This window comes from Sprattus sprattus (assembly GCF_963457725.1).
Source record: "Sprattus sprattus genome assembly, chromosome: 2".
Taxonomy (NCBI): domain Eukaryota; kingdom Metazoa; phylum Chordata; class Actinopteri; order Clupeiformes; family Clupeidae; genus Sprattus; species Sprattus sprattus.
In genome coordinates, this window is record NC_137921.1 from 45294000 (window position 1) to 45318397 (window position 24398).

At 44.3% G+C, this 24398-nt stretch overlaps 1 protein-coding gene across 1 annotated transcript; it reads right to left on the reverse strand.

The window, feature by feature from the left end:
* Positions 1-923: 923 nt before the first annotated feature.
* On the reverse strand, positions 924-23603 carry crb1 (crumbs cell polarity complex component 1; the record flags this gene model as incomplete). Its single annotated transcript, XM_080833055.1, has 13 exons — positions 924-1142; positions 5123-5249; positions 6284-6406; positions 6869-6913; positions 7989-8961; positions 9706-9871; positions 10773-11341; positions 12341-13279; positions 14848-15030; positions 15504-15643; positions 15813-16008; positions 19336-19947; positions 23519-23603. The coding sequence occupies 13 exons, from the start codon at positions 23601-23603 to the stop codon at positions 924-926; spliced, it is 4377 nt and encodes a 1458-aa protein (XP_080689181.1).
* Positions 23604-24398: the final 795 nt, after the last annotated feature.

Sequence of the window (24398 nt, forward strand, 5' to 3'; positions counted from 1 at the left end):
TACAACACCATGTAACTGAACCACAACAGCTGAATTTATATAGGCATGAATAACTTAATTACCAAAGTGAGATTACAACTTTAAGAATTGTAAGCCTGTAAAGTTGCTTTTGACTTTATTTGGGACGGGGGCATTATGCAAGTTGGCTAGAGCGACAAGAGAGCAAATATCAGATACAAATTTAGTAAAACAATTGCACTCCGATGAAAATGGTTGGTCCCTTTGAGTCTCCTGATATTGTTATTTCTTGATTGATAAAGCAGGTTTAAAGATACTTAAGGATTTCACAATACATTACCCAAAAGGGAGTTTCACAACAGTTCAGAATTATATACAGACAAAGATGCACCAACAACAACTATTTGCTCTGTTTACTAAAACACTACAAAAAAATCTCCAAATCCACCTTACTGTCAGTGATCATCTACTGTTCATCTGTCACTACAGCTGCCTTGGATGCTGGTTCAGTTCTTAAACCTCGTGGTCTGAACTGGGTTTAGCATCTTAGAACTTATCAGCCAAAAGTTTACCTGTGTGAGAATCCCTAAATAGTTTAGAGACAGCCATAGATAAGCTTCACTGAGAGGTCTGTCAAACACATTTATGCTTGTCTGAGTGTGGATATACCACCCTCACCTGATTTCAGAAGGATTTGGAACACTTCGCTTCAATCTAATCATTTCAATCAATTACTTCAGTGCACTTAGAACTGGGGTTGTGTTTCATAATGACTCAGAAGACACCAAAATGGCATTCAGGGACTTTGAAGGTATTGAGTGTCTTTTAGACTGATCGTTTGAAATGAAATTTCCACTCAAATCAACTTCCTACCCATTCACTTCAACTAAATCCCTGTTCCACCATAGCTGACCCTGGGCCTGCAGAAGTGGATGTTAACCGCAGTCCCATGTTGTGTGTCCTGGTCAGATTAGCCTCTCTGTTGGTGGTGGCTGGACGATGCTCCACAGCTCCACGCGGGGACCCTCCTTCTCCTGCCGGCTGGGGCTGTAAGTGCCCCGCGTTGCCCGCCGGCTCAGTGCCACCACCAATGCCGTGACTGAGGCCGAGAGAGCAACCAGCAGCGCCACGGTAACCAGGCTCGCTGACAGCAGCAGGTCAGAAGTCTGGCCTTCATCACTCAACTGATGGAATACACAACACACACAAACACACAACAGACAACACAAGGGAAAAGGTAAGTGGATCTAGAATTATCTACAATCTGGATTAAACTAATTATGCTTTTTGTGATGCAACACACACCACCTATTCTGACTAGCCATCAACTGAACCCTTCAAAAAGGCTATGCAAATAACATGGGGACTCATAATGAGTATATCTGAAGGCCAAACCACACAATTTAACCAGCTCTCCATATAGCAATCAGTGATGTAACAGCCATTTTAGTACTGGTCACGCTTCTAATGTCTCATTCACATGGAAGTCATGTTCTTGTGTTCTGCTGGGGAAGGAAACATACACACACTTATCGGACAACCCAAGAGAGAAGTGTCTTGCTTTTTTTTTTACTCTTAAGGCATGTCTATGAAATCCCTTTGTTTTCATAACCAGTTAGAAAATGAACAAAATTAAGTTACTTTCCAATAGAAGGCATTCTGCATCCTAATTACATCAAATCTCTGCCATTCTCAGACCTTCAGTCCAAACAGACCAGCGACCTCTATCCGCTCTTACCTCTGTCCTCTAGCATGTCCAGCCGTAGGAGAGACACAGATTAGAGTGTGGGCATGCCCCTCACAGCACGCAACCCTTGCTGGCCAGCACAGGACATGGCAGGGCCGGGCAGAGCTCAACAGGAAATTATGTCGACAGGTTCCATCAATTGAGCTCTGCAGCTGATTGACTATGCTGCTTTGACCTGGAGCTAAGCTGTTTCCCAGGTAACGCTTGTGGCCACAATGACCCAATTTCTTCAGTGTGTGGGAGGAAGAGAGTATTTACTACTTTCCCTAATCAACTAAACATTTCAACTTTTGCAAGCAGCTTTTGGGTTAGGCTATTTTGTGTTAAAATGTTGTGCACTTTTATGGTGAACCTAGTTTCCTGGACCTAAAAGCTACTTCTGTTACCTAGAAATCAAACACAGAGTCTGTTCTACCCCAGCAAACAAGTGTTTTGGAGGTTGTACTTGTACTGTTGTACTGTTCACACTGCAGGCAGACCCAGAGTGGGACTGGTCAAAGACTGATAGCGCACAGTGGTGTGTGTGTGGTTGTGTGTGTGTGCGTCCGCGTGTGAGTGTGCACGCTCACACGTGTGTTTGTGTGTGATCCTGTTAGCTGGGATAAGCCTGTGAGGACAGAGCTTTTTAGAGCTCACACTGCCACGGGGAAAGACAGCATGATCACACAGAGGGCACCTCTCAATCAAACTGTCAGATGGGGAAGAAAGGTCACCTATACCGCATGTCTGCGGCTGTTGCAAAACTCAATACTTGTCTGCCTAAGAGAATGACTGGAGCATCTTCTAAATGTAATACAGCAGGTGGCATCCTGGTCAACGGTGTCGCCTCATGACCAGGAACCTAGCGCTGTCAAGTTAATGAGATGGTGTCAAGGTAACGGGGTCTAGGTGTTGGACTTCATAGAGAAGAACACAGACAACGAACAGATTGAAATGGATGGTATGACTATGAAGCAGATCAGCAGTCACCAACGAGAAGGAAAATCGCCTCACAGTGGAGATGATCCAGGAGGCAGAGAACAGATTCAAGCGTTTTAACCTCCAATAGTGACACCTGATTGCTACCCAATATAGTTGACTTCATCTAATAAAAAGGAAGAATGATTTATGAGTTTGATGTTTCAGTGGCTAGATAACACGATAACAAGTTCGAACCAAGCCCTAAAATCTAATAACTCTAAGCTCATGTGACAATAAATTACTCTGTCAGGGCAAAATTAACTGACCTCCTGTCAGTGCCTTTATGGATGTCAAAAAATGTGGGTAAGTTGTTTGAGGTGTCACTTTCCCTTTCTCCACACTGGTCAGAGAGTGTGGATATGTAGAGTGGGAGTCTTGACAGTGGCCTTCACAAAGCATGTCACATTAGCACTGGTTCCCCTCGCTGGCTTTGAGGACCTGGGGGCTTTGTCTCTGGGGGCCCCTGTGCTGTGGTGTATTGACAGGAGCAGAGCAGCCTCTCTGGGGTGATGATCTGATGCAGCTGAAAGAGGGGGTGATGGGGTGATGGGGAGATGAGGATGGGGGTTGGCGCGTATGAAAGGCACAGCAGGGCCCAACACCTACCTTTCTGATGGGGTTGACAACCAAGCGGAACGTCAGACAAGGGCTGTGTGAGTGATGGAAGGTAGATGGAAAGATGAATACTCTCTCTTTTTCTTTCTGTGTGTGTGTGTGTGTGTGTGTGTGGGGGGGGGGGGGGGGGGGGTGTGTGTGTGTGTGTGTGTGTGTGTGTGTGAGAAAAGAGAGAGAGAGAGAGAGAGAGAGAGAGAGAGAGAGAGTGAGAGAGAGAGAGAGAGAGAGAGCGAATGACAAACAACAGATGAAAGATGAAAAGGGAGAGGGGGAAATGTTTATTTGAAGACAGAGACAGACATTCATAGACAGGATGTGTAAGACATGAGAGAAGAGTTTGTCCAGATCGGTAGACACTCTTATATCCAAACAACAAAAGAGACAGATGAGTGAAAAAAGAGACATTGAACTACACTAAACACAAAAAACAGGAACATTTGTGACACTAGGTGTTCCTGAAATGCAAAAAATAAGCTGTATGTGTGAAACGAGACAAACATAGGTTTCATTGAATGGCAATACCACATGAAGCAGTAGCAATACACACTAAAAGAAATGAATGATCGACATTTATATTAATGGCCTTAAATAATGTATATAGAATACCGTACCTAGGTGCAACTGGCCTAAATCTAGATAAATTTAATTGACACACAATTTCAAGGTGATATATATATGAATGCAAAACACACAAAAATGTCCTTAGAAATGTATAAGACGTACTATACTTAGTATTTCTTATTTCTTTGCTTTGACAATTCCCCTGCTAACTTGCAATATTCTGTCCTGCCACGTTCAAATTTGATTTGAGACTTAATGTTTTGAGAGTCCTGTTTGTTTTACAGCTACTAAGTGCCCATATGTCTGTGTGACGCCGAACAGTGAGAATCACATCAAGCGCACTGTTTGAGCAACAGTAAAGTACGATCCCCTCAAAACACATACTTAAGGCACAACGATAAAACAACCTCTGCTCTGATTTCCACTTATCCAACAATGGAACATTCTGAGGCTAAGGCTGACATGCTGCCATCTCCACCCAGGCTCTGGTCTCTCACACTCACACTCAGCAGCAGAGGAAGGGTTCTAATGTTAAGACAGGATTTGGATGCATTACAGTGCAAAGCCTTGGTTCAGAAGATGGTGGCAATGGGGTGTTTCCTCTCTGAATGCCACACAATCCGTTCACATGTTATCACCACATTCATTCCTTCATTCAATCATTCACGCAATTATCTTAATGGGTCTGTGATTAATTTCATTCCTTTCTTCACAATAGTGAAATGTATTAGTATGTGGTTGATAAAACCTTTACTCGCCACGAAGACGGTTTCAGAACCAAGGCTGACATATTGCTACTGAATTGAAATAGGGTTCATCAGTGGCAGGTGGCAGTTTTGTGTAAGATCAGGTCTATCTGGCAAGTGCAGCAACCTTTCAAAGTAGGTGAATCAGGACAGCTCATCCAATAAAAAAATCCAATTTGATTGCCTCGGGCGCCTCCTGTCACACACACACACACACACACACACACACACACACATTGTCCTGCTGCAAGTTGTAGTAGGAAAATGAAGTGGGAGAATGAGGTAGGATCATAAATAGCCCTAGTTCAACCCTGTAAAACCACATGCGCGCACACACACACACACACACACACACACACACACACACACACACACACACACACACACACACACACACACACAACGGCTCCCTCCCTCAGTCGTCTCTTCCCCAGTCCACCTCTGGCTCGTCATCCAGCCGCAGGATGAGGTAGGACAGCAGCTGGAAGAGGTTCTGCCAGAGGAGCAGCGCCACGTAAAAGTAAATGTCGCTTACATCGATCTGGCAGCGCTCGCCAGCGAAGCTCATCTCGCACACGCACTGGAACTTGTTCATCATGTTCCGGCAGTATCCGCCATTCAGGCACGGATTGGACTTGCACTCGTCCAGCTCCTGCTCGCACCTGTGGGTGCACACACAGACATGCAAACACGCACACATGCACACACAAACACACACACACACACAACAACACACACAGTCAGCATTCACATAAACATTGACACGCACACATTTGCACACAGATGCACATGCTGTTGTGCATGCTTTAATTGCGGACAGTCCAAAATGAATCCTTCTTAAGGCTCTCATGTCTTCAGCTACAGAATCTGTAGAGCCAGAGTGCAGTGGATATTGAGTGTGAAAATGCGCGGGCACGCCACCATCTGATCTTTGTTTTCTAAAGATTGCAGAACGAACGTTGACCATTCTCCTCACCAATAAACATTCCCCTCTCGTTTCAGCCCTCCTGTTTGGATGCTGGCTTCTCTAATGGTAACGTGCATTGATATTACCCTGTATAACCCTCCTGATAACAGTACCTTAAACCACCAAATCATCATCAGCACTCCACAAAGATCGTGTTTTTATGATTTCAGTTGGTATTTAAATCGTTGTTGTTCAGCCAGGCTTTCTTTAGCTGGTCAACATCTCCCTGTCTGGGGTGTTGCGGGAGTGCTGCCCATAGACTGTCTCAGGGGACATGAATAATCTGCCCGTGTCAGTGGTGTTTTCCCAATGAGCCGTGGATGTGGCATGATGACAGGGACACGGGCTGGAGGCTGGCCCCTGCCACATGTCGACACCACGCATACCCCCCAGGAGTGACACGGGTGAACAGTGCCTGCACACACACACACACACACACACATAGCAGGCACAGGGCAGAGGGTCTAGCGCTAACATGCTTATTATTTCTGTTCCCCTCTGTGCTGAATAAAACATGTGCTGAGAGGCACACAGAGAACAGAGAAGTCTGCACACACACACAAACACACACACTCACACAAACATACACAAGAACACATACACACCCCAACAAAACCAGATATTTATACAAAAACACGATATGTTATAGATATGGACACACAAACTATCCACCCCACATACACATAAACACACACAAACACACACACACACAAGCAACCCCCTGCTGACCTGTGTCCGGTGAATCCTGTACTGCAGTCACAGCTCAGGTCCTGCTCGGAGCAGTTGCCCCCATTGAAGCACGTGTAGTTCCGCAGCTCATCCCCACAGATGGACACCGGGAGCTTGGGTCGTCTGGTAGCAGGGGAGACACAGAGGGAGGAACGGAGGGGGGGGGTTACAAACAGAAGCCAGGCCAGATGATAAAGCAGCCCAAGCTTCCCTTGAGGGGGCACCAAGAGAAGAAATTCTGTTCACCCCCGCCCCCATCCCATACACACACACAGAGACCACTACTACAAGCCCCTACCGCCTAGACCCTGCGGTACACAAAAGAGGATTAAGTAGCGATCAGGATAATGATATTAGCATGTGAATACACCTTTGACTGGTGCTGAACAAGGAGGAGGACCGGCAAAGTCACAATAACAAGGATGGAGTGTGTGTGTGTGGGGGGGGGGGGGGGGCTGAGTGTTGGAGAGGACATTTATTTATACGTTTATTACGTTATGAGAGTGTAGTGGCTGGTGTTTCTGTAGTTCGAGCCACAATGTCAGAAAAATGAAGAAAGGAAGAAAGAAAGGGGATATCCCTTACATTTTCCTGACGACTATGTACCATGGAACCTCCTCAATCTTGTCTCTGTAGAGAATAAGAGAAATTAGATAAACATTTTTGTTATTTTTACAATTGGTTAGGATAAAAGTTATGTTGGTCTAAATTAATGAATATGAATACACATATTGGCAAACAAAAGAGTGGGCATTAGTGAGACATCAGCATGCATATACATAAGAAAAGAATAATCAAGACGCATACATGAGTTCATGCCAAAGAGTGTCATCTTGAGTATCTTAAGTTATTTCTCAACCCATTATGGCCCAAACAATAACAGATAGTTCCCAAATGCAATGTATCAGATTTGGCGCATTTGGAACATGCACATTAATACAAATAATACAAATAATACTATCTCACTTATATTATGTATGTATTTATCGTTTTTTTTAGTGGAACAAATTCCTCCCCAGAGATATTTGGTTTGGTGCAGAGGGCTTTTAATGCTTTGAACATATCTTTCCTCACATTAAATACTTCAGAGTGCTGAGCTTGTGCATTCGAAGTGTGTCTGTGTGTGTGTGTCTGTGTGTGTGTTCGTGTGTTTGCGTGTGTGTCTGTGTCGGCCCAAGCAGCCCTTCTCATGTAGTTTCATGGAAGTACTGTTTCTGAGGTGGGTTGTTTTAAAGAGTGTGGGTGTGCAGATCTTTTGCAAAGCTTCTTTACATCTCAGATCTCTGGCTTCAGGAGGCACGGGAACCAATCTCATAACGCCACCACCAACAGAATACTAATAAGCACACACCTGCCGTTTGGTTCTGCAGCTTTCAGTCTAACCCTTAATGGTCATGCAATGTGAATGCGAATGTGTGTGTGTGTGTGTGTGTGTGTGTGTGTGTGTGTGTGTGTGTGTGTGTGTGTGTGTGTGTGTGTGTGTGTGTGTGTGTGTGTGTGTGTGTGTGAGTGTGTGTGTGAGTAAGAGAGTGAGATTGAGATTGTATGGTTGAGTAGGTGCGAGTGGGCGTGTGTGTGTGTGTGATGTATGGTTGAGTATGTGCAGGCGTGTAGCTGTGTGTGTGTGTGTGTGTGTGTGTGTGTGAGTGTGTGTGTGTGTGTGTGTGTGTGTGTGTTTGTGTGTGTGTGTGTAAGCTGTACTTACTCGCAATAGGGCCCTGTGTAGTTCTCGGGACACAGGCAGGCGTACTTGTTGATGCCATGCAGGCAGGTGGCGCCGTTTGCACAGGCACTCCCCTCGCACACATCCATCTCTGTCTCGCAGTTGGTGCCTGTGTAGCCCACCTGGCACGCGCATTTGTACTCCAGCCCTTTGACGGTGCAGTTGCCGTGGATGCAGGGCGCAGAGGCGCAGGTGTCCTTGTTGAGCTCGCAGCGGCGGCCAGCCCAGCCGGGGGGGCAGTCGCAACCATATGCGTTAAATAGGTCGTGGCAGCTCCCGCCGTTCAGGCACGGCTCGGGCTGGCACACGGGCTCACCCCAGCAGCCAGACATGGGCACCGCACCCGTCAGACCCACCAGGTCGAAGCGCTCATTCTGCAAGCGTGGCAGTGTCACTTCATCGGCCCCGTAGAAGGGCAGCGCCACACTGCCCACCTCCACCGTGCTCAGGCAACCCGCCAGGCTCAAGCCCCCAGCCTCGGGACCCAGACCACCCAGCTGCACGTCCACGCCGTCGCGCAGGAAGTCCAGGTTGCCCACTTTGGCATCAGCTGTGGAGGACAGCTCCTCGCGGTTGTCCAAAAGCAACGTCCAGGGCGAGGCGTCGGCCCACGGCGCCACCATAAAGAACTCCACACTGTGCCAGGTGCCGTCATTCACCGGGATGGAGCTGCGCAGGGAAAGGGTTCCAGATGCCACGGAGGACGGGGACGACGCTGATAATGAAGGTAAAGATGAGGATGAAGAGGAGGTGTTGCTGCTCAGCAGCTGCAGCACCAGAAACCCGTCTTGCAGCCACACAGTGACAAACTCCGGGCCTCGCTCAGCATGCAGGATGGCGGCGTCTCGCTGACGTGTCCGCAAGCTGAAGGCGATGCTGGTCAGACTGCTCTCAATCCTCCCACTGCCTCTGTACAATATGGCTGAGTTACCCTGGAAAGTCATGTTGGCCATACCTAGAGAAAAAGAGAATGTGTATACATTTTATATTGTATATATATATACACATTGTACAACAGACCTAATGAAAATATTTGTATAACTATGACTAAAAATCCAGGGTGATACAAATTTGTATATCTTTTCGTAACTTTTATCAGGGCCTAAGAGATCTAAAAGAGTCTCATTTAGTAGGACCCAATTGGCTGTAAGAGGCCAGAGTGAATCATACTTAATCCAAAGACGGATAATCTGATCTCTTGCAAATCCCTGCCTCCATACTAGATTTACCCTAGTAAACATACTGAATGATTAAGTGCAGAATAAGTCATCTTACAGGCTTATGAAAGCTGACCAGTTTATCTCAAGCAGACTGCTCTAGCCCAAAAGTAGCTTAATTTCCAACTTTCCAATTTTTCTAATTAAATCAGAAACTAAATGCCATATTACTAATTATACTATATGATAGAAGACTGATCAGTTTGTGTATATTTTGTATAAGTGAACATATCGAGGGCTTTGAACTACACAATTCTGTAGAGTAGAACAGCAGAACAGTACAGCGGTAATGCCTGTTCAGCAGCAGCTGTCTTTCAACACTCCTGTAACAGTTCAAACTTGAAACCACCTCCCTTACGCAAGCCCAATTGTGCAATATGTAAACCAAATACAGCGTGTAATACTCATCAAAGTGAGCATATGAACTTGATTAACTCAATTTGAGAGCAGATGCTGAGTGTGAGCGGGAAGCTGAGACTTACACTCATAGCCGTGAGTGAGGGTGTGGCAGACAGCGTCTGGAGGGCAGGGCGACAGCTCACACCACTTCACCTCCTCACACCGCTGCCCTGCCGTGTTGGGCGGACATGTGCACGAGAAGTCATCCCATACAGAGTAGCACATCCCCCCATTCAGACAGGGGGTTTTCTACAGCGAAAGACAGAGAGAGATAGAGAGTGATGAGAGAGTGATGAGTGATGAGAGAGTGACAGAAAGAGAGAAGAAAGGCAAGACAAAAATCCAAAGATTTGAGCAGAGATCCACAGTGACAATTTGTGATTTTATTTCTTACACAATTAAAATATAATTTAGAGGTGTTCACCAAGAGGCTCAGCAGTGTTCAGTGAAATATATGATGTGAATGGGAAAAATATGAATGTGAATGAGACATTTCCAAGCTAACAGGTTAAATTCACAGAGAGAACAAAAATGCTAAATGACCAATAGCTGATAGAAATACAATCTATTTTAAAATACTATTTAAATGAAGTAATGGTGACAAGGCTGTTCATTTATGAACAAATTCTGCTGTTAAGTTCCATTTCACCAACTGGAGGTGTACTGTACGAGAGACATGGGTGATTCTCCAAACGCAGGAACGAGAACTGGGCTAAGCCGCTTTAGCAGTTTTTTTATCACCCATTACCGTGACAACCTGGGTCGGGTCCCATTAAGCAGGCGTGAACAGGGGTGAGCTTCAGGTGACAGTAGGGTGACAGTGAGGTGAGTTAGGCTGTGCTTTCCATCGTATCTGACATGTTAAAAAAGTTTTAGACATGTTTCCAGACATTTTTGTACAGTGAGCTGCAGTTCTGAGGGGGGCCTAGGTTGAACCTGCATTGAGCTGTGACCTTGATACTGCTAGCACCAGCTGAGGTTAAGAAATATGAAATGGTTATTGTGGGCAGAGAGTGTTTGAATAGAAAACTGATGTTGAGATGTGTGTGTGTGTGTGTGTGACTCTCTAAATACGGGTGTGTGATAATGTCCCTGTGCGTGTGTGTGTGTGTGTGTGTGTGTGTGTGTGTGTGTGAGTGTAATGACTCACAGCACAGGTGTCGTCTCCAGCACATCCCTGGATGACATGACTCATCTTCTGGGGGGTCAGCGAGCTGACTGGATCATCCAACTCCAGCGCGAAGAACTGCAGAGGCAGCCCCCCCAGTCTCAGATCCTGCACACACCCCTTAAAGTAGCCCCCGAACGTGTCCGTGCCCCGTGCCTCCTCCAGCCCGCCCACGTGCACCACATCCCCCGCCTGTACCCTCACGGGGCGCGTCTCCATGGCGACCGCCCCCTCGGCCCGCCCCGACTGGGCGAGGCGCAGATGCCCTCCCTCAACGCTGACGCTCAGCAGGTGGACTGTGCCGTCGTCCAGCGTGCTCGTCCCCTGCACCTCCTCCAGCTGGTGTGTCTGCGCATGGACCAGGCCCTGCTCTAGCCACACGCGGAGGTACTGGCCCGTCCCGTTGGAAAGGACCAGAAGGAGGCCCGAGGGACGCCGCGTCCGCACGAACAGCGACACGGACAGCGAGTCCGGCTCCGTGGGGTCGTGCTCCAGAGAGAAGACGGCATAGCTCTGTGCATCCTCGTGCCCAAATCGGGCAGTGAGGTACTCTACAGAGGGAGCAATCATGAGACAAACATCCTTATTAGGTCACTTAAAAAAAAAAAAAAAAATTAGGTGGGATCTGATGACATGAGCAGATTCCACCTGCTGAATAATTACTTGTTCACCTCTCTTATGAACTCCATTGGTCTGCTTTTTACCAGAACACTTCAAGTCAAAGGTATATACAACAGTTCAAATGTACAGGAACTATTTTCTCTTTGCCACCACCAAAATAATAATATGGCAATAACTTAACAATGGCCCAGGAGTGCACTGTTAATATCCATAGCCAGTTCATCTGGTTCATACTGCGGTGTGTGTGTGTGACCGCATAATGTGTGCGCCTGTCTGTTTTTCAGCATGCGATAATTACTAATCTGCTTTAATGTCAGCAGGCTATTAATAGCACTCACGGGAAGCATTGCTTAAGTCCCCTCTGAGGGAAATCAAACTGTCAGCTGCTGAATGGAAGGTAGATGACATGCAACTCCACTTAATTACTGTCATCAAATACACAGCCAGAGTTACATAAACAGCACTTAGTCACTCGCTGAGCTGAACATTTGTGACAGAGGTTAACATAAGGGTGTTAATCCCAGACTAACTTCTGAATCAGAGGTGTTAGGAATGAAATACAATACAGCACTAGGGCACGTGATGATTGGCAGTCTGGTGCATTTAAGGGATTAAGGGTATAACCACAGGGTTGGTAATCTAGGACTCCGACCAGGAGACGAAATAATTACGTTGGAATACCTGTAGAAAGTCCAGGTTTATCACACAGTTCTAGATTGTTTGTCAACTGTTACCTCAGTGCTAGGCTTCAGGTAACTGTGGTTACCTCTGGATACCTGATAGTCATGAAACAAAAGGGAACTATGGATTTTTCTACACATGAAATAAGTTTTTACTGGTGTTATTTATTCATATTGCCTAACATGTTTTATCGTCAATACTTATCCCCTATATATATATATATATTTGACTCTTACCCTCACCCTTACCTTCAGAGCAGTTTTGGCCCTCGTACGGCCTCTGGCAGCGGCACTGGTAGGCCTGCCACAGGTTCATGCACTGCCCCCGGTTCTCACAAGGCCCATCCTGGCAGCGGTTGTGGTGGCTGCAGCCCGGCGTGATGTTGACCGCCGAACTGCTCAGCCATTCTTCGGGCACCATTAGCTGCGAGTCCACAAACAGGTCCCTCAGGCAGCCGATGAAGCTCTGGCCAGCCAGCCAGCCCTCGAACGCAGCCCCAATGAGCGTGTGCTGTAGGGCGGACGCCAGGGGCCCACTGTCCACCTGGGTCATGCCCTCGCACATGGGGCCCCCACTCTCACAGCCTGTGTCCAGCAGGGTCAGTACCAGGAGTCCCTCGCCTAGCAGCGCCTGCACGCTGTGCCACTCGCCGTCTGTCACGTTCTGTGGCAGCTCCAGGGCTCCGAGCTGCACATTTTGCTGCCCCTGCTGGGAGGCCCCGTGAAGGCTGAGGCGCAGGCGGCCACCCCGGACCTCCAGGCTGAGCAGGGGCCCACCACTGCCCCGCTGGAAGAGCACCGCGTCAGGCAGCACGGTACGGAAGCTCAGCGTGATGTTGGAGGCTGCCTCGGCGTCCAGCAGCGGGGTCTGGAGGAGAAGGTGGCCGCGGCGCTCAAAGGAGAAGGTGGTGTAGGTCTGGCAGCGCGATCCCGTGAAGCCATCCAGGCAAAGGCAGTCATAGCCATGACGGCCCTCTCTCAGGAAGGGCAGGCAGGTGGCATTGTTCTGGCACTCGTGGCCCTCACAGCCCAACAGTGCCACCGTGCAGTTCTTCCCTCCGTAGTGGAGCCCATCCGGGGCCTGATGCGGGCACACGCAGGTGTAGCCGCCCAGGGTGTTCTCACAGACACCGCCGTTCTTACAAGGTGAGGCGTTGCACTCATTCACATCCTCCTGGCAAAGGCCACCTAGCACAGGGAGATAATAGGAGGGTATCACTGACAGCAACTGAATTTTTTAACAGTGAAGGTTAAAAAAGAAAAGTAGTGTGAATTTGATGTTTATGCCTGTGTTTTTGCCCTACTTTGATTGAATACCTCTCGCAGTAATGACATGATCAATAAGGACCATCATGCTCTAAAAGATAAAGCCTGTTTCAATGTAGAACATTCATTTGTTTCTACAAACAAGCTTTAGGGAAGAACCATTTTTATTGAACATATATAGGAGTATATACATATATAGGAGCACACACCCAAACTCTTTTTAAGGAGTAAAACAGGAGAAAGGAGAAAACAATCTACAAACCAAACAAATTAAACGCCTGATAATAAGCACCATGAGTCATGTAAACACAACATTTGTATATAATCACAATATTTGATCTCATATTGTGTAGGCTCATGAAACATTCATCTAAAAATAATGGTTACAATCCATGACAGTAAAATAAATCTGTATCAGTATATCCAAATCCCACATCTGCTGCACAATATGTTTAAGACCTGATCAAATCACTGATGAATTCCCACAAATATCATTTACATGCAGAGCCAGTTGCATAATTACATACTGTTTGCAGATTTGGTGCCAATTGGCAGAGCTCATCTTCCCGGGCAGATTAGTCAGGGAAGACCTGGCCATGCTGTCACAAAAGATCACTTCCTCTGATAATCTATTCACTTATGAAACTATTATCAAGCCACGCTTCAAGGGAATGGTGGCAGAGATTTAGACACTTATTAGCACATTAAGCTGTGTGGGCTTTCAAAGGAGTGCACATATGTTCAGCGCTAGCAGCTGGGTAAACAGCGCACTAGCGGTGCTAAAGGACCCAAGTAGAGCTGCCACCTTATAAACACTGCAAGAGAACAACCAGACCAAACTGCGGTCCAACAGCCTCCAAAGGTAGAGGCTGTGGCATTTCACCGAATCACAGAAACAAGGCATGACAATATGTTGGAGTATAGAGAAAGAGAGGGATTACCTGCGCTTAGCAAAAGAACACCCCAGGCCCAGACTGTGAGTCTCGCCATGGTCTACAGCCTTTCCACAGCCTCTCTCATGGTCATCATACACTGAAGCATTGCATGATTTTGAAAGTGGGCCATCCTCGAATGTTAGAGTTCAGCAGTCAGGCTCCCTCGTTGCACTTCCACTGACTGACTCAACACAAGGCGCTCTCCAGAAGCCAGATCCAGGGGATTAGCCTAATGCAATTTGACCATCTTACAATGGCGAGGGACAATTTTAGAATGCCACTCTGAAGCAATGTCTACCCGAGTTGACCAACAGGCCGGATGGATGCTATTTGGCTTTTGTAAGCAAAAAACCCAGAAGTCTCGCCCCAGTTACGGCTCCAGGTCAAACTCTGGCAATGCTGCAGGACACTCTAGACATAACCCTTATTGGTTTATTTGGGCCTATCTGTAATCCAGAGCAAATGCTGGGTCTCTGAATGGTCTAAGATGAACAACATTTCAACATTATACATCCAGTGTACTTTCAGTGTCCAATATACAATTAGAGTAGATACCTTGAAGTCCAGGTGGGCATCTGCATACGTATCCTGCAGTGTGGGGAGGGTTGTCAGTCTCAGGGAAGTCTGGCTCTGTGCTGTAGAGGGCCTCCCAGAACACCTCAAGGCAGTGGCCACCGTTCAGGCATGGGTTACTGGCACACACACTCACATTCACTTCACAGCGCGGCCCTTCAAAACCTGGTCCAAAGAGCGGAAAAAGGAAGATGAGACTCTCTCTCATCTCTTTGAGCTACATCCTCATCAAAGGCTGCGGAGGTTTGGGTTAACAAAGGGCTAAACTGCAAGAGGAGGAAGTGCAGGGCTTTGATTAAGAGCAAATGAGAGGGCTTTTGTTGAATGTATAATATATGCAATAGTATGGATGAGGGTTCAGAACCAACAGTTTCGAGTTCAGCTTTGATAATATTTTTACTAAAGTTGAATGTTATATGGATAAAGGCTTAAACTCCCAAGAAAACCAAACAATTTGCAACAACAGGAAGGCTTTTAATCTCCACAGCGACTCTAACCAACCCAATTTCTCAGGGGGGGGCACATGACACCAAACTATGAAGTGCCTAACCATATAATTCCAATAAACAAATAAACCAACAACTATCTAAATGAATACATAGGAATATTCTAGAATACAGAGCATTGCTTTGTGATACCTGGCCAGCATTTGCAGGTGTAGTCCCTGCCATTCTCTTCACATACTGCACCATTGAGACATGGACCAGACAAGCATGGTGGCACTGGAACTTCACAGAGGGGCCCCATGAATCCAGTCTGAGAGCAGTCGCAGCTGAAACTGAAACAGCACCATTAACATCTCTCTCCAACGCAGTCAGGTTATAACCGTCTCAGCAACAAACACAAATCCTTTATTGACAACAGATGGTGATTTATTAAAAATCACTGTTAGGGCTGCACATTCTGCGTGCTTTAAATCGCAGATCAGAGCGGTAGACGTGACATACCTATTTATGTCATCAATGCACCGCGCCCCATGTTGGCATGGTTGGTCTCTACATTCGTCAACATCCACTTCACACCGGTCACCCTGGAAACCAGCCGTGCACGTGCAGGAGAAGCCGTCAACATAGTCATGGCAACGCCCCCCGTTGAGGCAGGGCTCTGACTGACACTCATCAATTTGGAGCTCACAGCTGGCACCTGAACACATCAGAGAGAGGGAGGGAGAGAGGAAGGGAGGGAGAGAGAGGGTTCAGTGGAGCTTGATTCCTGTTCTCTGATGTTTACCGGAAAAGCATTTCCATCCACACCATCTGGATCAGTTAACGCTGGACGGAGAGAAAAGAGGAAACAAACATCCTGCAGACAAACAGAGCTTCTGTGTTGTACTGTGTCAGGGCTGACAGAAAAGCAGCTGTTCGGCTCCTGTTATTATTTTATTTCCCTGGTTTCTCCTTCCTCTCCTCTTCTCTGTCATGCCTTGTTATTATGTCTGCTTAATGGAGCGGTGAATGACTATTTAGATTGTTAACCTTGCTTACATGGCTGCACATCTTTCATTGTCCTGAAGTGAGTTTTAAGCTTCATCTGAGGGGATAAACAGGCCCCTACCATTTTCCACAGACAAATTAAGTGATTATGATTTCTGCAATTGGGACTTATCTGAACTCGGGCATCGGACAAACACATCACACCAAGAATAAAATTCACGAGTGATTCATGTTTGCTTTTTACCCAAAAAAATTGATATGACACCATGTCCATATGTCAAGCCTGTTTAAAGATCTCCAGATGGTTTGTGTAGGTAATGAAAACAATGCTGTAGTAGTCAGCTCTATCATCACACGTGGAGAGCCTATGTGTGCATATCAGGGAAATGTCCCACCCATGAAATGAATGGACCATATCTAATTGAAGGTTATTCTTCCTTTAGTTAATACTAGTTCATTTAGTTAACACTCTAAGGGGCACTACATCTAGTGTTCAGGTCATACATGTGTATGTACATGTATGTATATATGTATATATATATATATATACAGTCTTATGAAAAGGTTTAGGCACCCCTCTGAGGCTGCATAATAATTTACTCTGTCTTCACCCAAAAAGATATTTTTTTATTGGCTGCTCCAGAGAAAGATATTAAGTGTAGCAGTATTTAGTTGAGTGAAATTAAATCAAGTGTGCAAAATAATATGGTGCAAATATTTGGGCACAACTAATCATTTTTGAATACCGGTAACTTCTCAATATTGATTAATTGCAACACATAATTAGTCTGATTAACTTGTTAAACCTTCAATTCCATAGAAAGGTGCATCCAATCATTACAAATAAAAGGTAGCCAATTGCAAGTTGTGCTTCTCTTTGATTCTCCTCTGAAGAGTGGCAACATGGGGCCTCAAAACAATTCAGCGCACCTTGCACAAAGAACAGCTGTATGGGAGAGCGATGCAGAAGAAGCCTTCTCTGCACACACACACCACAAACACGCTCCCTTGAGGTTGCAAAATCACATTTGAACAAGCCAGATTCATTTTGTAACAGATATTGAGCTATTTGGTCACAACAAGAGGCGCTATGCATGGCGGCAACAGAACACAGCATTCCAAGAAAAACACTTGCTGCCCACAGTAAAATTTGGGAGGGGGTCCATCATGCTGTGGGGTTATTTGGCTAATGCAGGTACTGGGAATCTTGTTTAAGTTGAGGGTCGCATGGATTCACCTCAATATCAGCTAATACTTGAAAATAATGTTCAAGTGTCTGTCACAAAGTTGAAGTTATGCCGGAGTTGGGTGTTCCAGCAAGACAACGACCCGAAACATTGCAAAATCTACCAAAGCATTTATGCAGAGGAACAAGTATAATGTTCTGGAATAGCCATCCCAGTCCCCAGACTTGAATATTATTGGAAAATCTATGGGATGAATTGAAGCGAGCTGTCCACACTATGCAGCCATCAAACCTAACTGTCCTGGAGATGTTTTGTGAGAAGGAATGGTCCAAAATACCTTCATCCAAAATCCAGACACTCATCAGAGGCTATAGGAAGCGTCTAGAGGCATTTATTTTTGCAAAAAGAGGCTCTAGTAAATATTGATGTGATTTTTCTGTTAGGGTGCCCACATTTATGCACCTGTCTCATTTTGTTATGATGCACATGGCATATTTTCTGTTTATCCAATAAACCGTATTTCACTGATGAAATATTACTGTGTCCATGAAGTATTTTATACTGTATATGACAAAGAAGTTGCTGATCCAAACGCCCAACAATTTATAGATGAAAATAATGGAAATTATCAGGGGTGCCCAAACTTTTTCATACGACTGTATATACAGCCGCCGAAAAAATTAAGAGACCACTTCAAAATGATCATTTTTTCTGGTTTTACTATTTATTGGTATGTGTTTGAGTAAAAATAACATTTTTGTTTCATTCTATAAACTTCTGACAACATTTCTACCAAATTTCCAATTAAAATATTGTCATTTAGTGAATTTATTTGCAGAAAAATGACAATTGGTCAAAATAACAAAAAAGATGCTGTGTTTTCAAATCTCGAATAATGCAAAGAAAACAAGCTCGTATTAATTTTTAAACAACACAATACTAATGTTTTAACTTAGAAAGAGTTCAGAAATCAATATTTGGTGGAATAACCTTCATTCACTATCACAGGTTTCATGTGTCTAAGCCGAGCTGCTTGAATTTTTGCACCAGGAGTAGTATAAAGTCACCCAACAGCAATGTGAGAGACTGGTGGAGAGCATGCCAAGACACATGAAAGCTGTGATTGTAAATTAAGATTATTCCACCAAATATTCATTTCTGAACACTTCCTAAGTTAAGCCATTAGTATTGTGTTGTTTAAAAATGAATATTAACTTGTTTTCTTTGCATTATTCGAGATCTCAAAACAATGCATATTTGCTATTTTGACCAATTGTCATTTTTCTGCAAATAAATGCTCTAAATGACAATATTTGCATTTGAAATTTGGTAGAAATGTTGTCAGTAGTTTATAGAATAAAACTAAAGTGTTCATTTTACTTTAACTCATACCAATAAATAGTAGAACCAGAGAAACTGATCATTTTGAAGTGGTCTCTTAATTTTATTCCGCGGCTGTATGTATGTATGTGTGTGTGTGTGAGTGTGTGTCTATATATTTGAAGGACAGTACACTAACAAACCACTAGATGGAACCCTTTCACTTGCTGAGATGCTATCCGTAGTTTGACAGGTGCAAATATTTGCAGGAAAGAAATTCACAAAATATAGGTTCCATTTAATTGCTTTTTCCTTCAGAGGATGTTTCCACTGAGTACTACTAATGCAGAAGGATATTTCAAGTCTGTACATTTGTTCAATGTAAATTATTTTATATTTTACTTCTGACTTGTCTACTAAGTGACCTGCATTGTACTGTATTGTTTGAGATTGAAAACTTGACTTTCACTAAGTCTATCCAGGTCAGTCTAGCAAACAGCTGTTCTGTTGAGTACGGCATCTTTACTCACCTGCGAAGCCAGGCCTGCACAGACACAGGTACCTGCCAATCTTGTTCATGCAGGTGGCTCCATTCTGGCAGGGCTGGGAGATGCATTCGTTCACCTCAATCTCACACAGCGCACCCTGGAAGCCTGGCACGCAGAAGCAAGTGGGCCCGTCCCCACGGCTCCGACAGATAGCCCGGTTGCGGCAGGGGTTCGGGGTGCACTGGTCCATGTGGGTCTCACACTGAGGCCCTGTGAAGCCCGGCTGACACACACAGCTGTAACCCTGCTGTGCACTGGGGCTAGACAATAGACGACACTGGGTCCCCTTCTCCTCCTCACCACAGTATACCTGGGCACAGAGCTGGACCCTGGACTGGCATGAGTGCCCAACAGTGCCCGCCTCACAGCGACAAGACAGCCCCTGGGAGACCACAGACTTGGTCTGGCAAGTGGTGTTACCCTGGCAGGTCCAAGGTAGGCATGGCTTGTGTTCTTCCTGGCATCTCAGGCTTGGGGGAGTGGGCACAGTAAATGGGCACTGACATAGGTATTCTGAGGCAGCCTCCTGGCACGAGCCCCCATTTTGGCATGGCTTTGACAGGCACACAAGACTGGCTTGCAGTGGAGACACACCTATGACACAACACTCTCACGTCATTCCAACTGAGATCAGATAACTTCAGAATATCAATAAAGAAATATTACAAGTATAAAGATATCTAAAGAAAGAAACATCAAATGAAGAAAAAAGGAAGCAAAAAATTACATAACAGAAGTATTATAAAAATCAAAAAAGAGTACAAATCATCCATGCTTTTCAACTTGCCACAATCCCAGAATGCTTCATTAGTAATATATAACTACAGTTAGGTGACACAGAAATTACTCCAAATCCTTCCTCTCTTTCACAAACCACACTTTGACTTGTGTCTGTCGTGGGAGAAACTGCTCATCATCTATCAGGGATGTCTGGACATATTCCATTTGTATACTCCCCTTTCTGTTTTGAAAACAGTTAAACACCATGGGACCACTTTATTACCTTAAAACCACTGTTGTTTCTATGTATGTCAATTTATGATATTTTTTACATTTTGTTTAATCAATTGATAAAAAAGGGGAGGTGGGACTAATTTAGTGCATTTGGGTTTCTTAAGGTTTCTTAAAATAAAAATGCATCAGACAACAAATCTTGACATTTTCGGAAAAACATAGAGAAACATAATAAAAGGATGTAATCAAATTATTGCTGTTTATCATTAGCTGTTTCTCAATAATACATTTAAAGGTAAAAAGCTTTAAAATAAGTAATTTAGAAAGCCTATATGAATGCTTTATTCCAAACCAGGGGCAGTTATTCTTTGTATGGTTTTTGTGTTAAAATTCCATTCTGGTTGACATTTACAGTTCGACACAATAACATTGAATTTTTGTTTAAAAGCCATTTTTTCTTTTATGTGCTTTGCTGAAGGACATTTGCAAACTTTAGGGTTTCACAAAGCATCAAATCAAGGCACCATGGTAACCAATTCTATGCCTTCAATGCTGTGCTCTCTCGATCGCCATGGTGACAGTGTTTGGACAGAAGTCAGTCATTTGTGCTATGATCTCTGTATTCCAGGCTGTGTCCTCTCTACTCCACTGCTCTTTCTTTAGAGCAGCTGCTAATGCTTCAAAAAGTATATTCATTATTTTCATCATCTTTTCCTGTTGTCTTTCTCCAGTATGGAGGTTGAATGCCTGTTTCATATGTGTATTTCACCTACCTATATGAAATGGAGACTACAGACTAGTCATCATAACCAGGGGGAACCCTTACTAAAACCTACAGCTCATTTAGTTGAATTTGTCACATTTTTTGCAACTCATGAAAATAACTAATTCAAATATGCTGTCACAAATATTATTGTAAAAAAAATTATGATTGGAATGACAATTACGACAACATGACACAGAGGGAAAATGTAGTTACCATTGTGTCACGATAATAAGCTACTGATCATGATTCAGTATACTAATATTGACTGACTAATATTATGCAACAGTTTCCACACATGCACTGTAAGTGATAGGTGAACACACGTGACAGTCACAAGGTCAAGTTAGGCTCTCTGACCAGATTACACAAAATCCGATAGTCATTACTGGCAACTTATGCAGACCTGAGCTACCTATGCAGAGACTTGCAGGGCCAGTGCAACACACTTCACCTTCCTAGAATTGTCTTATGAAAGGCGCCACAAGCCATCTTTAGTCCTCCAAGGAGATTCCCTCAGCATGATACTGATCTTTCTGATCAAATTAAGAGCCTTTACTGTAAACAAAGCCTCCGACATAAAGTCATAGGGTGGGGGCAGATACACCAATAAGCACAGGCCACCGTCACAATTTTAACACACACTGCAGACCATCTGTTGCATGTCTGAAACAGAGACACTCCATATGTGTGAATAACCCAGAAAAGATCACTGGGATAAATCTAATGCATTCTATGACATGGGTCATTAGTTATGTGTTCATTAGCAAACACTGCATTTTGGAATGGATGTAGTACTACCTTCCAAGATAGTAGAAGAATTATGAACTGGTTCCCAGCTGACTGCATCAGCGGTGCGACTGCAAGACTAGTTTACCTTTACAAATCTTCAGAGAGGGATAGAAGTACATTTGAGGCTGCTTACAGGATGACAGAATTAAGAAGATGATCTTTTAATGTCATCAGTATGGTGTAGTGGATAGAGGCCATGTCTGTAAACACAGTACTCTGATCAACCTCATGTTATGAACACTTCAGTTTTATAAATGGGGGGGAGGGGACGCACATCAGCAGTAATGAGCCGTGTCATGCAAGGAATGTGCATGAAAATGGACCCAAAATCCGTCTTTGGGGAAAAAAAACAACCAATGACAAAATGCCAAACCTTTTGTCATCGGTGTTTCATCTTGAACTACTGCCTACAAATGAGACCATAGGTTAACTGAAATAGTTCTGCTTGACACTGTGTTATGATAGTCTTATCTGTGCTATGATGATGTTTCTCAGTACATACATATTTAATTTCAAACTATTCAACAAGAGCTACTAACCAGGGAAGGGGGATCCAAGGCGCTCATAGGTTTTACGTTTCATTAGTTCATTATGACAACATAAAAAGTTCATGCTATATCAAGGGCCACTGCTTAAGAAGACTTAGCTCTGTAGAGCCAGCAGAGGTAAGAGAGACATCTAAGGCATGCTTTTGTGTATGTGTTGGCTTAAAGGCTAGCTAAAAAAAACAAGAACTACACACAAACACAATTCCTGATACAATCATGGCTTCAGATATTTGAGGGAAAATGGGAATTGCTACTGCAATTTAGTCTGTTCTTTTCCAAGAAAGCCAGATTTCTTTGTGATGCAAATTAACGTGATTGTTCATTTGTGATCGTTGTACAAAGACCTTTTTATGTGTCGATGAGGAATTCCATGGTGACAGTCTTGGCAATGGATGCCCACTTTACAGCATGTGTTTCTGTGCCGATAACAAAAAACTAACAGTGGGGCGGGTGTCTGGAGAATGATGTAATGACAGTCTGATCTGTACAGATAGCTTTAACTACAATGAACCCAGAGCCAACATGGTCACATCTAAAAATCTTAAAAAATGCTAATGATCTTTAACACTCTTTTTTACAGAAACTCTCTGTTTATCATAAGTGCCATGCTTCTTGCGTTGATTGTAAGCCTACATGTCTGGCACAAGTGATGATGGTCAGTGGGTTCTTGAATAAAAAATGCAATCAAGGGGTTGAAGACAGACAGTTGTTAAAGTACAGAACCCCACTCTTCATATGTGGCCTAACAGCAATCAAAAGCACTGCAATTACCACACCTCTTCAGAAGACCGAATGCCTGATTTTGTGTTGCATTTGCCCATTTATTCAGAGCACATATAAGCAACATTCTACATTGTATTGTGTGGCCTATATGGAATAGAATAACAGTAGGAGAAAACAAGAAAATAAGACCGGAAGAGTGACAGATGAAGGCTGTATAGCCCATTTGCACACATAGCCTACATCCAGAGTTTATAGTTGGAGTCTCCATAAGGACTCACAATGCAACGCATCTCACCATATAAAATTGGAATAATAGCCTGTGTGAGGCCTGTTAAACCTGCTGTTTATTATAACGACGTCACCGACAAGAGAAAAAAGAACTTACTTTTTATCCATGCGATCACTACTAAACCCAGTAGAACCCAAGAAGGGGAATTAATCTTGATTAACAGCAATGCAGCAATATCCATGTTTAGAAACCATCATGAACGAACGTGTCGGTGCAGGTTATTTTCCTTTCATAAAAGGCATGCAATGAAACACAGATGCTCCTCTGCTGGTGTCAGACGGGGACGGTGCGTGTGTGTGAGTGTGTGCATGCCGCGTCCTGGTCCTGTGGTGCACCAATGGGATGCATCTGCGCGCCACTTGAGTTGATCCTCTATGCAGAGAGGGGCCGTCAGGATTAATGAGCATCTGCCTGCTGAATATTGATTAGGACAGTCTTGTTACTCAAATCGACATACCGCTTTTCCATTTGTTAGTTGTAAAAGCATAGCCAATAGAGGTCTTAAAGTGGCCATGAGACCAGAAATAGACTCTATTTTATTTTATACAAAAACCAGTCCAGCCCACCTACACATAAATCGGAACCTGTTCACGAGTGACAAAAACGGACTTCATGGACACTAATAAATTATTCTTTATTTGCCTTTAAAAAAATGTCGGTCCATAATAAAGTTTAAGACCAACATAGGCTAGGCTATAGTCTGGCCAAGGTTTCTTTTTAGGGAATGTTTATAATATTATCATCATCATCTAAATGATCAGTCCAGGCTATTTTAACAACAACGACAGCAATAGTAATAGTTTCAGAGACAGTTTTACAATTACATTAGACCTAATTAATTAATTATTTAATTAGGCTATTCTATTTCTATGACACACTCCTTTCGAAAGACTGCTCCGCCTCTCTGTTGTAGCAGGATGCAAGCAACCATAGACATGTCTATGCAAGCAACCGTTTGATTAAACCCAACCCCGCC